At 39.8% G+C, this 14692-nt stretch overlaps 1 protein-coding gene across 1 annotated transcript in view; it reads left to right on the top strand.

The window, feature by feature from the left end:
* Nucleotides 1–280: 280 nt before the first annotated feature.
* The window catches only part of crybg2 (crystallin beta-gamma domain containing 2), a 118467-nt gene continuing 104055 nt past the window's right edge, over nt 281–14692 (top strand). Inside the window, exons 1-2 of the mRNA XM_089122834.1 lie at nt 281–871; nt 14247–14349. Of these exons, the coding sequence (XP_088978960.1) occupies nt 696–871; nt 14247–14349 (279 nt within the window). The 5' untranslated portion in view covers nt 281–695. The remainder of the gene's footprint in view (nt 872–14246; nt 14350–14692) is intronic.

Genomic DNA, 14692 nt, shown 5'->3' with positions numbered 1-14692 from the left:
CAGTAACAATTAGTTTTTTGGCACATGCATTAAGCAGGGAACGCAAATATTTATTGGATCATTTATTTGAAGACTGTAATATTGCAAATATTGCATTTGGATAATCGTGCGCTGTACTCTGTGTGCGGGTGTTATTCGATCTTTTGAACAGCAGGAGGTGCTGTGTTCGAAAAACGAGGGGTCTGAGAATGCGGGACTCTGGGTGGGGGACTGTAGATGCAGGCTCCGAGTCTGCAGCTTCATAATATTGATTTGAATCAACTTTATCTTTAGGCTACTAATCGCCAATGACGTTTGTTTTTTACACTGGCGCTTTCTGAACTTTATGATAGAATGGGCTATATCTACGTTAATGAATGACAAAACTGATGGAATGAAACATTCATAGGGATTAAACCCTGCTATTGAGGGACATGTTTAGTCAGCGTTAACTTCGGTTAATCAGTTCATCATGTTAAGTTAAAGTGAAGCTGCAGTTCAACAGAACTGATCAAAATATTCAAATCTCTCGGTGAGTGTGAGAGTTATGGCTGTTAATAATCATAACCGACAGATCTGCCCACATCTGGGTCATACGGCGCGTGTGTCACTGATGATCACAGTGCACTAGTGAACACAGCTGTAGTGTGCTGGATTGTAGTCACCTGTAGACTCGGTTTACTGCTCCTCTCGGGATCTTCTGTGTGTTCGTCGGCATGGCGAAAAAGAGTTTTTCCGGCAGAAAGTCTTTGAGGAACTTGTTTTCTAAAAGTGAAGCGAATCTCGAAGAGTCTGTGGACAAAGAGGACAGGAGAGGAACACTCAGACTCTTCAAGTGGAAGAAAAAGCAGAAAACGGAGAGTTCAGACACTGAAAGCCTAAAGGCTGCGAGGTAAAACATTGTTTTTGTTTGTTTTGCATCTGTCAGAGACATCCGTCAGTAAACCTCTATCTGACATCTAGATTTAAACATTTCAATATGATGTAAAAATAAAATGTAAAAACAACTTCGTACTTTCATCCTATTTGTTTTTAATGTTGAGTTATTCGGGATAATGCGTTGTCACTTTAGAAGTCACGTAAAAATAATTTATCTATTATTATTGAATCTATTATTGAAAAATAGCATTCTTAATTAATTTATTATTAATTTATGAACCAAATGCATGCTATGTTTTATTCTATGGTATTAAAGATATGCTTTATAACCTCCTCGTTTCTGTCCTCTAATTTGAGGACGTGTTGTTCTGAGAGTAAAGCTATGAAAGTTTAACCTGTTTATTATTTTGTTGTTTTGCTTGTCTTGTGATTAGCATGATATTATAAACGTTTATGATATGTAATGCTGCAGTACCGCAGGGAGTAAAACGGAATTCTGTCCAAAGGAGCGTGTAGAAAGTTGTGGAGCAGGTTTTGTTTTTGAACAATTTTATATGGTTGCAAAGAAATATACGATCTAATTGGCCTGAAATGTAAGTTTAACGACATTATTTACTTGTTTAAACACCTGCATTTGATATTGTGCTGCACTCTAAAAATGCTGGGTTGTTTTAATCCAACTTTGGGTCAAATGTGGACAAAACCAGCCATTGGGTTAAATTTTTTAATTACATTTTTAACCCAACGTTTGGGTTTGTCCATATTTGACCCAAAGTTGGGTTAAAACAACCCAGCATTTTTAGAGTGTGTGTAAAATCCACAGCACTCTTGTTTAGGATATGTTTTAATTGGAAAGATGGATTGCATGAGTATCTGTTACCTGGGTTATGAGCCAAGACACTGAGTTGTGAAGCGTGTTTCCACCACAGAATAACATATTTCCTCAGGATTGCGAGATACAGTCGCATTTGTAAGTTATAAAGCCAGAAGTGCACAATATAAAGTATCACGTGTATCACGTGGATGAATAATCATATGCAAATGATATGCAGATGAGGATATGCATATTTAAACTAGGCGTTGTAATCTCCATATGGTTATTTCGGGGAGGAGACGCACGTGCGCACAATCTCCCGCTGACTGGGATTTATAAAGTGAATTCTGCGCAGGTTCTGGCGTACGAACGGTTTTATAAATCTGAAAACTTTTGTGCGTACACAAATTCTGCCTTATGTGCGTACGCACACTTTAAGGATGAAATCTACGCAAAGTTTTATACATGAGGCCCCAGTTCACAAGTGGAAAATATCCTACTTTCCATAGCACGTGAATGCAGCATTAGTATGGCGGAAACCAGCTTCAGTTCTGGGTAATGATTAGCCTGGCTGCGCCCTCCTACGCACTTCCACTCAATTTCATTTTCCTTCATTACTACGTCTGGGACTGCTGTGTATCCTTCCTTAGGTTTCCAGAAATCAATTTTTTTGTAGGACCAATCAGCGAATAGGGAGTGGCTGAGAACGATGACATTGATGTAGCGTGACAGTTTGAGTTCAGTAATGGCAGTGGAAAAAGACGTGAGAAAAGCTATTCGGTCCGTTGTTGGAAAATAAACTGCCGAATATACAGAATTTAAAGCTGGATTGTTATCGTCTCACCTCAGGATTGTTATCGCTTGTTTCACAACGGAGGATCAAGTGAAGGAGGCAGAAAGGTTGGAAGTTTGTGCTGGCCAGCTCGTGCACGATGACCGTGACATTTTGGACGGTTTAGCCTGGTGTTCGGAAGCCCCGAGTCCTGGCTGCTAAACTATTGTTGAAGATCCGCTCAGGAGTCATGTCAGTCGCTCAGATTCCCAACAGTAAATTTACTGATTCTTGTGATGAATAGAACATTTTGAGACCCTTTGTGTACTCGTGCAGGAGGTTGGTGTGTCAGTTTTACATGTTGTAAATCATACAAAATGGTTGTGATTTTTTTTTTAAATAATTGTCATAAATAAAAATGTGAAAACCCATACTTTGAAGACTATATTTGATTTTCAGTTTTAGATGGCAATGGTTAATTTGTTTTTTTAATAAAAAAAAATAAATAAATGCCATATAAAAATGTACAAACACATACTTTGAAGACCAATTAAAGGTGGAATACCTAAGATTTTTGCATTAAAATATCCCAAAATCACAAGGCCAGTGTTATATATTTAGTTAAGATGATAACTTGCAATATTCCAAATGTTTCAAACAATGTTTAAATCGCGAGAAAATTTAGATTTTAACCAAGGAAACGGGGCGTGTGAGCAGGGGTGAGCTGGGAGTCGCCAGTCAATCGCGTCATACCTCGGTTTCCGCTCGTACTGCGTGTAGTCCTGGACAAATGCGGAAGTTGTAGTTGTGTGTTAGCGTCTATCAAGCAACAAACGTCAGCTTGTTTCGCGCATTTGTTATGGAATGGAGCACAATTATTCTTTTAATTTATTCTCGGAATGTGAACTGTTGGCTGTAAAGGGGGTCGCACACCGTACGAGAAGCGGCGCGCCACGTTTGGGACAACAGGTAACACCGAACGCGCACTTTCTCATCAGTGTATGGCCAGCAATATTGTTATGTTTAATGACATGAAAGGAAGATAACGTCTGTTCTATGTTATTGTACTGTACAATTAAATACAATCGTTGCTGAGTCTGCATTCTGAAAACTTTACCTCAGATCATCATCCGTTAACTGAATCAATTGAGAATCTCAACTGAAAAATCTAATAACATCAGCTATTGTTATTCAAGCAGCTGATTTCTGTAAATGAATGCAAACCTTATGCATATTGCAGCATAGGGCGAAGTCAGGATCCATTAGCAACGATTTGAGACAAAAATAAGTCACTTCGTCCAGTGACTCGTACAGTAACATCTGTGATAACTAATTTACTTTTAAACCTGACTTTTCTTGCGGTTGTTTCAGTTGAATAAAAAACAAGCATGTCATTAAACGCAACATTTATAGAAATCGAACTTTACCTCATCCATGACAACTAATTTTCGATTCCCGTCTGACTGATTTATCCATGGTAGAGTTGAAAACAACAGTTCCCATCATTCCGCGTTCCTCCACGGCGTCATCAAGCAAAGCCGTTATTGTTGTTTTGAATGTAGCGCCCTCTAGCGGCATCTAAATCATAGGTATTCCACCTTTAAGGTAATTAAGAAACAATAAGTCGTAATATGAAAAATTGTTGTTTATTACACATCTGCAGATAGAGACAGACTGATCATTCACTGTACAGCATTTGCGAAAACGACCACAGGGACGTATTTGTAATGATTAGACACAGCTTCGACCGTTGAATGAATATATCACTGTCCTTCGTGTCAAATATACATTTCAAATTATTAATTGTTCCTAAATTAACAAAATATGCAGCTCTCGTTGACTGAAATCCTATTGTAAACATAATCCTCTGATCATTCGGACTTGTTGTTTCCAGCTGTTTCAGCGCGTGACATACGTCGCTCACGACCACACGCTAGCGATTGGCTATGGCAGATCGTGAGTGACTATGGGCAGATCCAATAGTTTTGAACTTTAATAGTGAATCCGCCTACAAGGAAGTAAATGTTTCTCAATGGAGAGAGGCCAGACTCTATGTACAAATGAAATGTACTAGAGTCTGGTTGAACCAGGCTAGGTAATGATGTGAGGAACAGCACAACTGACCCGGACTGGTCCTGTAGGCCAACGGGCCGAATAACCCACTGAACATCCAATAAAGTTTATCGAGATCAGATTCTGAGCACATTCATGATCTGATCTTATTTTTATTGTCAAGTCAAGTCAAGTCACATTTATTTATATAGCGCTTTTCACAATACACATTGTATCAAAGCAGCTTCACAGTGATAACATGAAAGTAGTACAACACAGATCAATAATATTGTTAAATATTAAATATTAAATAACCCCAACTAAGCAAGCCAAAAGCAAGGCAGTATTTAGGCAGTAGCAAGTTAAGCAGTTTCAGTGGCAAACGGTTCCGTATGGCATAACAGAGGACTAAAAGGTAAGCATTATGTGAATGCTTGACTAAAGAGATGCGTCTTTAATCTAGTTTTAAACTGTGTCAGCGAGTCAGAGCCTCGGACCGCATCGGGAAGGCTATTCCAGAGTTTTGGAGCTAAATGTGAGAATGCCCTCCCTCCTTTAGTGGACTTAGATATCCTAGGAATGACCAGAAGCCTTGAATTTAGTGATCTTAAGGAACGCGGTGGATTGTAGGGCAAAAGAAGGTCCGTTAAGTACATAGGAGCTAATATAAACCATTTAGGGCTTTATAGGTCAGTAGTAGTATCATTGTCAGGACAAATTGGGAAAAGTGAAGAAACTCTGCAAGTGACTGTAGATTTTAAGGCCTGAAGAATGAAATCTCATAAACTTTTGCTTTTAAAACGGCGTAAGTCTTGTTTGGGACACTGAAGCTGAAATGGGACACATTTCTGACTCTTACTGCGCTGGACGTCGGATTGTGTGTGTTCACTGGTTTCTGTTTGAGTTGTGATGAGCTTCTGCTAGTCAGCAGCTGGTGGAGCTCAGAAACAGGTCGAGAGGAGGATATAGTGTTTCTTTATGGTCCATTTTATGCTTATAAGTGTAATCATAGTCATACAAGTGTAACTCGTAGTCATATAATGAGTGGGATCGTTCCATAATTTACAAAGGGTGTGAAATTGGAGGTTGACAGATCGCTGCAGTTATTCAGCCAGTCCTGGTGACATGGACACTAGATATCTGTTAATCTGTGGATCTGAATGTAATAGGTGAGTTAATGGGTGAGTTGAGTTTAATCACTTTAATTGTGACCCAAAAGGGTCTAATCTGCACATTACCACAGTTTAACCCTCTATTAAAACCCTTCTGTTGTAAATTACAGGAGGTTTTCCCAAACTACTTACACACCAGAAGTGGATCTTGAGGTTCACTCGTTTACTGATTATTCAGACCAAGTTTGCAAAACCAACAGCACATTACACGCTTTATTGTAGAAATACTCTAAGCACAGGTCTCTACTTTACACACATCATCCAACAAACAGCGTTCATGTGGGAAACACTGTCATTTAAATTCCACACTGCTTTACATATCGACACAAAGGTGTCATTATTCATAACTCAGGTCAGTTCCATAACTGTAAAATGCATCAGTACTGTATATAGAGTGTATTTGTGCACAGACGTGTCTGCCAAACTCCTGTAACTCCACTGCACACTGAAGACACGAGTGTTTATGTTTCACATCTGTTTGTAGTTATGTGTGTATGTCGGTGATCATTTGATGTTTGTGTGTAGAGTTACTACGCGAAAAACACAATTTTTGAAGGAGTTAAAATAGTTCTGTTTGCTTTTGCAAGAGATGTTTTGTATGTTGTGTGTGTGTTTTGTGGTTATGTGTGTAGAGTTTCAAGAAAGTGATCCAACATTTTTTGGAAATGTTGTATCTTGAATAAAGTGTAATGCTCAGGTGATCGACCTGCAATAACCCCTGAACCGTGACAGTTCTTCAGAACCCGTCGGTTAATTCTGTGTTTGCTCGACACAATACTGTGATGCCTAAATCAAACACGCGTCTCCATTCCCAAACAAACCATGACACTAAAGCAAACAAGCTGTGTGTGTGTTCACAATGACAGGAGTTCAACCCCAAACCTGTTGCTTGTGTAGACAGACTCAGAACGAGAGCGAGAGAATAACTGTGTAGTGTTTGTGTGTCGACAGAATCAGCCAGAAATGGCAGATACACACTCACAACACACAGATTCAGTTGAATATTGAGTATTGACCAATATATTATTAGAGCTTTTCTTCTTCTTTTTTTATTTATCAGTATAGTATAAGAAGTCTCTTCTGCTTATCAAAGCTGCATTTATTTGATCAAAAATACAGTAAAATATTTTTAACATCTGTTTTCTATGTGAATATATAATAAAGTGTAATTTATTCTTCTGATCAAAGCTGAATTTATCATCATTACTCCAGTCTTCAGTGTCACATGATCCTTCACAAATCACTCTAATATGATGATATGATGATCATAAACATTTATGATTATTATTAGTGTTGAAAACAGTTTAGATTTTTGTGGAAACTTTTTTTTTCAGGCTTCGTTGATTAATATAGAGTTAAAAACAGAAATGTGATAAAAATGTGACATTATAAAGGTTTTTACTGTCACTTATGATCAATTTAATAATGCGTCCTTCCTGAATAAAAGTACATTTTTGAAAAAAACCTAACAAACCCCCAAAGTTGTGAATAATGTAAGTGTGTGTGTGTGTGTGTGTGTGTGTGTGTGTGTGTGTGTGTGTGTGTGTGTGTGCATGTGTGTGTACGTGTATATGTTCAATCATTTGTAAATTTATTTAGACAAAATAGAATTTTCATATGAGCCATTTATCAGTTATCAGCTATGACATGAAATTAATACATTTCCTGCAGGGATTTAATTTTTTATAAAAACATAAAGTAATTGATTTTATAAATGACGTGTCTAGTTATCTACTGTGCTCTTTTAAACACATTTAAGCAATAATTTGTGGCTGAGCGTTTCCACAGTAACACCAGCGAGGGAGTTTCTGCTAATGATACAGTTGCAGTGAAGGAACAGGCTGCGCAACATTACTGTCCTCATCATCACACGAGCGAAACTCATGTGTGTGTGAGCCCTCGAGGGAGAAGATGATCACACACACTCCACACACCAGTGAAAGTCTCAGCTGACTTTCACCTCGCAGGCCTCCAGAGAGGAGTTCAACAGATTTCATAAACTCAGTGATTATACTTGAGTTGGGTTATAGACCTCAGTGATGATTATACTCAGGTTGGGTTATAGACCCCATTGATTATACTCGGGTGAGTTTTAGACCTCAGTGATTATACTCGGGTTGGGGTTTAGACCTCAGTGATTATACTCAGGTTGGGTTTTAGACCTCAGTGATTATACTCAGGTTGGGTTATAGACCTCAGTGATTATACTCGGGTTGGGTTTTAGACCTCAGTGATTATACTCAGGTTGGGTTATAGACCTCAGTGATTATACTCGGGTTGGGTTATGGACCTCAATGATTATACTCGGGTTGGGTTATAGACCTCAGTGATTATACTCGGGTTGGGTTTTAGACCTCAGTGATTATACTCAGGTTGGGTTATAGACCTCAGTGATTATACTTGAGTTGGGTTATAGACCTCAGTGATGATTATACTCAGGTTGGGTTATAGACCCCATTGATTATACTCGGGTGAGTTTTAGACCTCAGTGATTATACTCGGGTTGGGGTTTAGACCTCAGTGATTATACTCAGGTTGGGTTTTAGACCTCAGTGATTATACTCAGGTTGGGTTATAGACCTCAGTGATTATACTCGGGTTGGGTTTTAGACCTCAGTGATTATACTCAGGTTGGGTTATAGACCTCAGTGATTATACTCGGGTTGGGTTATGGACCTCAATGATTATACTCGGGTTGGGTTATAGACCTCAGTGATTATACTCGGGTTGGGTTTTAGACCTCAGTGATTATACTCAGGTTGGGTTATAGACCTCAGTGATTATACTCAGGTTGGGTTATAGACCCCATTGATTATACTCGGGTTGGGGTTTAGACCTCAGTGATTATATTCGGGTTTGGTCATGGACCTCAATGATTATACTCGGGTTGGGTTTTAGACGTCATTGATTATACTCAGGTTGGGTTTTAGACCTCAGTGATTATACTCAGGTTGGGTTTTAGACCTCAGTGATTATACTCAGGTTGGGTTATAGACCTCAGTGATTATACTCGGGTTGGGTTTTAGACGTCATTGATTATACTCAGGTTGGGTTTTAGACCTCAGTGATTATACTCAGGTTGGGTTTTAGACCTCAGTGATTATACTCGGGTTGGGTTATGGACCTCAATGATTATACTCAGGTTGGGTTTTAGACCTCAGTGATTATACTCGGGTTGGGTTATAGACCTCAGTGATTATACTCGGGTTGGGTTATAGACCTCAGTGATTATACTCAGGTTGGGTTATAGACCTCAGTGATTATACTCGGGTTGGGTTATGGACCTCAATGATTATACTCGGGTTGGGTTATAGACCTCAGTGATTATACTCGGGTTGGGTTTTAGACCTCAGTGATTATACTCAGGTTGGGTTATAGACCTCAGTGATTATACTTGAGTTGGGTTATAGACCTCAGTGATGATTATACTCAGGTTGGGTTATAGACCCCATTGATTATACTCGGGTGAGTTTTAGACCTCAGTGATTATACTCGGGTTGGGGTTTAGACCTCAGTGATTATACTCAGGTTGGGTTTTAGACCTCAGTGATTATACTCAGGTTGGGTTATAGACCTCAGTGATTATACTCGGGTTGGGTTTTAGACCTCAGTGATTATACTCAGGTTGGGTTATAGACCTCAGTGATTATACTCGGGTTGGGTTATGGACCTCAATGATTATACTCGGGTTGGGTTATAGACCTCAGTGATTATACTCGGGTTGGGTTTTAGACCTCAGTGATTATACTCAGGTTGGGTTATAGACCTCAGTGATTATACTTGAGTTGGGTTATAGACCTCAGTGATGATTATACTCAGGTTGGGTTATAGACCCCATTGATTATACTCGGGTGAGTTTTAGACCTCAGTGATTATACTCGGGTTGGGGTTTAGACCTCAGTGATTATACTCAGGTTGGGTTTTAGACCTCAGTGATTATACTCAGGTTGGGTTATAGACCTCAGTGATTATACTCGGGTTGGGTTTTAGACCTCAGTGATTATACTCAGGTTGGGTTATAGACCTCAGTGATTATACTCGGGTTGGGTTATGGACCTCAATGATTATACTCGGGTTGGGTTATAGACCTCAGTGATTATACTCGGGTTGGGTTTTAGACCTCAGTGATTATACTCAGGTTGGGTTATAGACCTCAGTGATTATACTCAGGTTGGGTTATAGACCCCATTGATTATACTCGGGTTGGGGTTTAGACCTCAGTGATTATATTCGGGTTTGGTCATGGACCTCAATGATTATACTCGGGTTGGGTTTTAGACGTCATTGATTATACTCAGGTTGGGTTTTAGACCTCAGTGATTATACTCAGGTTGGGTTTTAGACCTCAGTGATTATACTCAGGTTGGGTTATAGACCTCAGTGATTATACTCGGGTTGGGTTTTAGACGTCATTGATTATACTCAGGTTGGGTTTTAGACCTCAGTGATTATACTCAGGTTGGGTTTTAGACCTCAGTGATTATACTCGGGTTGGGTTATGGACCTCAATGATTATACTCAGGTTGGGTTTTAGACCTCAGTGATTATACTCGGGTTGGGTTATAGACCTCAGTGATTATACTCGGGTTGGGTTATAGACCTCAGTGATTATACTCAGGTTGGGTTATAGACCTCAGTGATTATACTCGGGTTGGGTTATGGACCTCAATGATTATACTCGGGTTGGGTTATAGACCTCAGTGATTATACTCGGGTTGGGTTTTAGACCTCAGTGATTATACTCAGGTTGGGTTATAGACCTCAGTGATTATACTTGAGTTGGGTTATAGACCTCAGTGATGATTATACTCAGGTTGGGTTATAGACCCCATTGATTATACTCGGGTGAGTTTTAGACCTCAGTGATTATACTCGGGTTGGGGTTTAGACCTCAGTGATTATACTCAGGTTGGGTTTTAGACCTCAGTGATTATACTCAGGTTGGGTTATAGACCTCAGTGATTATACTCGGGTTGGGTTTTAGACCTCAGTGATTATACTCAGGTTGGGTTATAGACCTCAGTGATTATACTCGGGTTGGGTTATGGACCTCAATGATTATACTCGGGTTGGGTTATAGACCTCAGTGATTATACTCGGGTTGGGTTTTAGACCTCAGTGATTATACTCAGGTTGGGTTATAGACCTCAGTGATTATACTCAGGTTGGGTTATAGACCCCATTGATTATACTCGGGTTGGGGTTTAGACCTCAGTGATTATATTCGGGTTTGGTCATGGACCTCAATGATTATACTCGGGTTGGGTTTTAGACGTCATTGATTATACTCAGGTTGGGTTTTAGACCTCAGTGATTATACTCAGGTTGGGTTTTAGACCTCAGTGATTATACTCAGGTTGGGTTATAGACCTCAGTGATTATACTCGGGTTGGGTTTTAGACGTCATTGATTATACTCAGGTTGGGTTTTAGACCTCAGTGATTATACTCAGGTTGGGTTTTAGACCTCAGTGATTATACTCGGGTTGGATTATAGACCTCAGTGATTATACTCAGGTTGGGTTTTAGACCTCAGTGATTATACTCAGGTTGGGTTATAGACCTCAGTGATTATACTCGGGTTGGGTTTTAGACCTCAGTGATTATACTCAGGTTGGGTTATAGACCTCAGTGATTATACTCGGGTTGGGTTATGGACCTCAATGATTATACTCGGGTTGGGTTATAGACCTCAGTGATTATACTCGGGTTGGGTTTTAGACCTCAGTGATTATACTCGGGTTGGGTTTTAGACCTCAGTGATTATACTCAGGTTGGGTTATAGACCTCAGTGATTATACTCGGGTTGGGTTATGGACCTCAATGATTATACTCAGGTTGGGTTTTAGACCTCAGTGATTATACTCGGGTTGGGTTATAGACCTCAGTGATTATACTCAGGTTGGGTTTTAGACCTCAGTGATTATACTCGGGTTGGGTTATAGACCTCAGTGATTATACTCGGGTTGGGTTTTAGACCTCAGTGATTATACTCAGGTTGGGTTATGGACCTCAATGATTATACTCGGGTTGGGTTATAGACCTCAGTGATTATACTCAGGTTGGGTTATAGACCTCAGTGATTATACTCAGGTTGGGTTATGGACCTCAATGATTATACTCGGGTTGGGTTATAGACCTCAGTGATTATACTCGGGTTGGGTTTTAGACCTCAGTGATTATACTCGGGTTGGGTTATAGACCTGAGTGATTATACTCAGGTTGGGTTATAGACCTCAGTGATTATACTCGGGTTGGGTTATAGACCTCAGTGATTATACTCGGGTTGGGTTATGGACCTCAATGATTATACTCGGGTTGGGTTATAGACCTCAGTGATTATACTCAGGTTGGGTTATAGACCTCAGTGATTATACTCAGGTTGGGTTATGCACCTCAATGATTATACTCGGGTTGGGTTATAGACCTCAGTGATTATACTCGGGTTGGGTTATAGACCTCAGTGATTATACTCGGGTTGGGTTATGGACCTCAATGATTATACTCGGGTTGGGTTATAGACCTCAGTGATTATACTCAGGTTGGGTTTTAGACCTCAGTGATTATACTCAGGTTGGGTTATAGACCTCAGTGATTATACTCAGGTTGGGTTATAGACCTCAGTGATTATACTCAGGTTGGGTTATGGACCTCAATGATTATACTCGGGTTGGGTTATAGACCTCAGTGATTATACTCGGGTTGGGTTATAGACCTCAGTGATTATACTCGGGTTGGGTTATGGACCTCGATGATTATACTCGGGTTGGGTTATAGACCTCAGTGATTATACTCGGGTTGGGTTTTAGACCTCAGTGATTATACTCAGGTTGGGTTATAGACCTCAGTGATTATACTCAGGTTGGGTTATAGACCCCATTGATTATACTCGGGTTGGGTTTTAGACCTCAGTGATTATACTCGGGTTGGGGTTTAGACCTCAGTGATTATACTCGGGTTTGGTTATGGACCTCAATGATTATACTCGGGTTGGGTTTTAGACGTCATTGATTATACTCAGGTTGGGTTTTAGACCTCAGTGATTATACTCAGGTTGGGTTTTAGACCTCAGTGATTATACTCAGGTTGGGTTTTAGACCTCAGTGATTATACTCAGGTTGGGTTATAGACCTCAGTGATTATACTCGGGTTGGGATATAGACCTCAGTGATTATACTCAGGTTGGGTTATGGACCTCAATGATTATACTCGGGTTGGGTTTTAGACGTCATTGATTATACTCAGGTTGGGTTTTAGACCTCAGTGATTATACTCGGGTTGGATTATAGACCTCAGTGATTATACTCAGGTTGGGTTTTAGACCTCAGTGATTATACTCAGGTTGGGTTATAGACCTCAGTGATTATACTCGGGTTGGGTTATGGACCTCAGTGATTATAATTGGGTTGGGTTATAGACCTCAGTGATTATACTCGGGTTGGGTTTTAGACCTCAGTGATTATACTCAGGTTGGGTTTTAGACCTCAGTGATTATACTCGGGTTGGATTATAGACCTCAGTGATTATACTCAGGTTGGGTTATAGACCTCAGTGATTATACTCGGGTTGGGTTATGGACCTCAGTGATTATAATTGGGTTGGGTTATAGACCTCAGTGATTATACTTGGGTTGGGTTTTAGACCTCAGTGATTATACTCGGGTTGGGTTTTAGACCTCAGTGATTATAATCGGGTTGGGTTATAGACCTCAGTGATTATACTCGGGTTGGGTTTTAGACCTCAGTAATTATACTCAGATTGGGTAGACCTCAGTGATTATACTCAGGTTGGATTTTAGACCAGCATGTTTTCAGCATCGTGCTCCCGGGGGTTTTCAGGGTGGGTGTGGAATGTGAAGTATGATGATTTTTCTCAAAAACCTGTGGGATCTTTAGACCTCAGACTCACTTTTGAACACATTATCTCGCTTCTGAAGCTCCTGGATCCTCACTGCATGTTCATGCATCCTAATTAAATAAACTTTCGACTGTGTGCATGACATTTAACAGATTATTTCACATAAGTCAAAGGATAATTCATCAGTTGTTCACGTTCCTCAAGAAACAGCTGCTCTTTGTTTTCAAATAAGTTTATTTGTGCATGGCATCTACATGATTCACTTTCAAAAAATGTGATTGCTTCCTTCGTGACTAGTTGTTTTAGATGCACCTTTTCCAAACTAATATTTCCAGTTTAAATGAGAGCTATGATGAGTTATGAATTGCATCCCTTTTTATAAGAGTATGTAATGCCACACAATTAGTCCATTGTTTTCTTTGTTCATTAAGGTGAATCAGAAGCACTTTACTGAAGTCATTTTAATTGGCCATTAGTTTAGTGTGTATTCACGTCTTGTTCTTTGAAAGTATGCCACAAGTTTCTGCTTTAATGAATACGAATAACCTGTTTACACATTTAATTTCCATAGATCATTAACTGTAACACATTCCTGTCGTTTTAGTCGACGGTTATGAATACTGTAAACTCCAGGACACTTTTTGTTTGCTCTTTTGCTTTTATCTGAACTTTAAACCGAATTCTCAATCTCTGGATCTCTAACTGAATGTCGTCTTCCACAGAACTGAGTCGGGAACACCGGGAGCCGGAGACGGGGAAAGTCAGGATGGCGAGAAGTCGAGTAAACGCAAGACGTCTCTGTTCGGCTCGGTTTTCAGGTCAAAGGTCAGAGCTCGAGCTGGCATTAATCCAACATGTGCATGGCGGGATTATTGACCTTAACTAAAATTGAACTTAACTAAAAGGTTTAAATATATTTTAATAAAGATGAAGTCAAATCAAATGTAGATATTAGTGTCACAGTGTCTGGATGTGTTCCCTTGTTTGTCCACTAGATGTCCTCCTTCCCCACTGTGTCATTCACTATCTGGAACTGCATTTCCCATCATCCTGTTCTGTCACTTACTGATCATTGCACTCAGCTGTTCCCCGTAATCATTGTTCCCAGCTGTTCTGTGTTAGTCTTGTTAGAGATGTGTATATATTCCCTTTGTTAGTATGTGTACGG

This window comes from Pimephales promelas, chromosome 18 (assembly GCF_988280905.1).
Source record: "Pimephales promelas chromosome 18, fPimPro1.hap1.1, whole genome shotgun sequence".
NCBI classification, from domain to species: Eukaryota; Metazoa; Chordata; class Actinopteri; order Cypriniformes; family Leuciscidae; genus Pimephales; species Pimephales promelas.
This window is presented reverse-complemented; position numbering and strand designations above follow the sequence as displayed.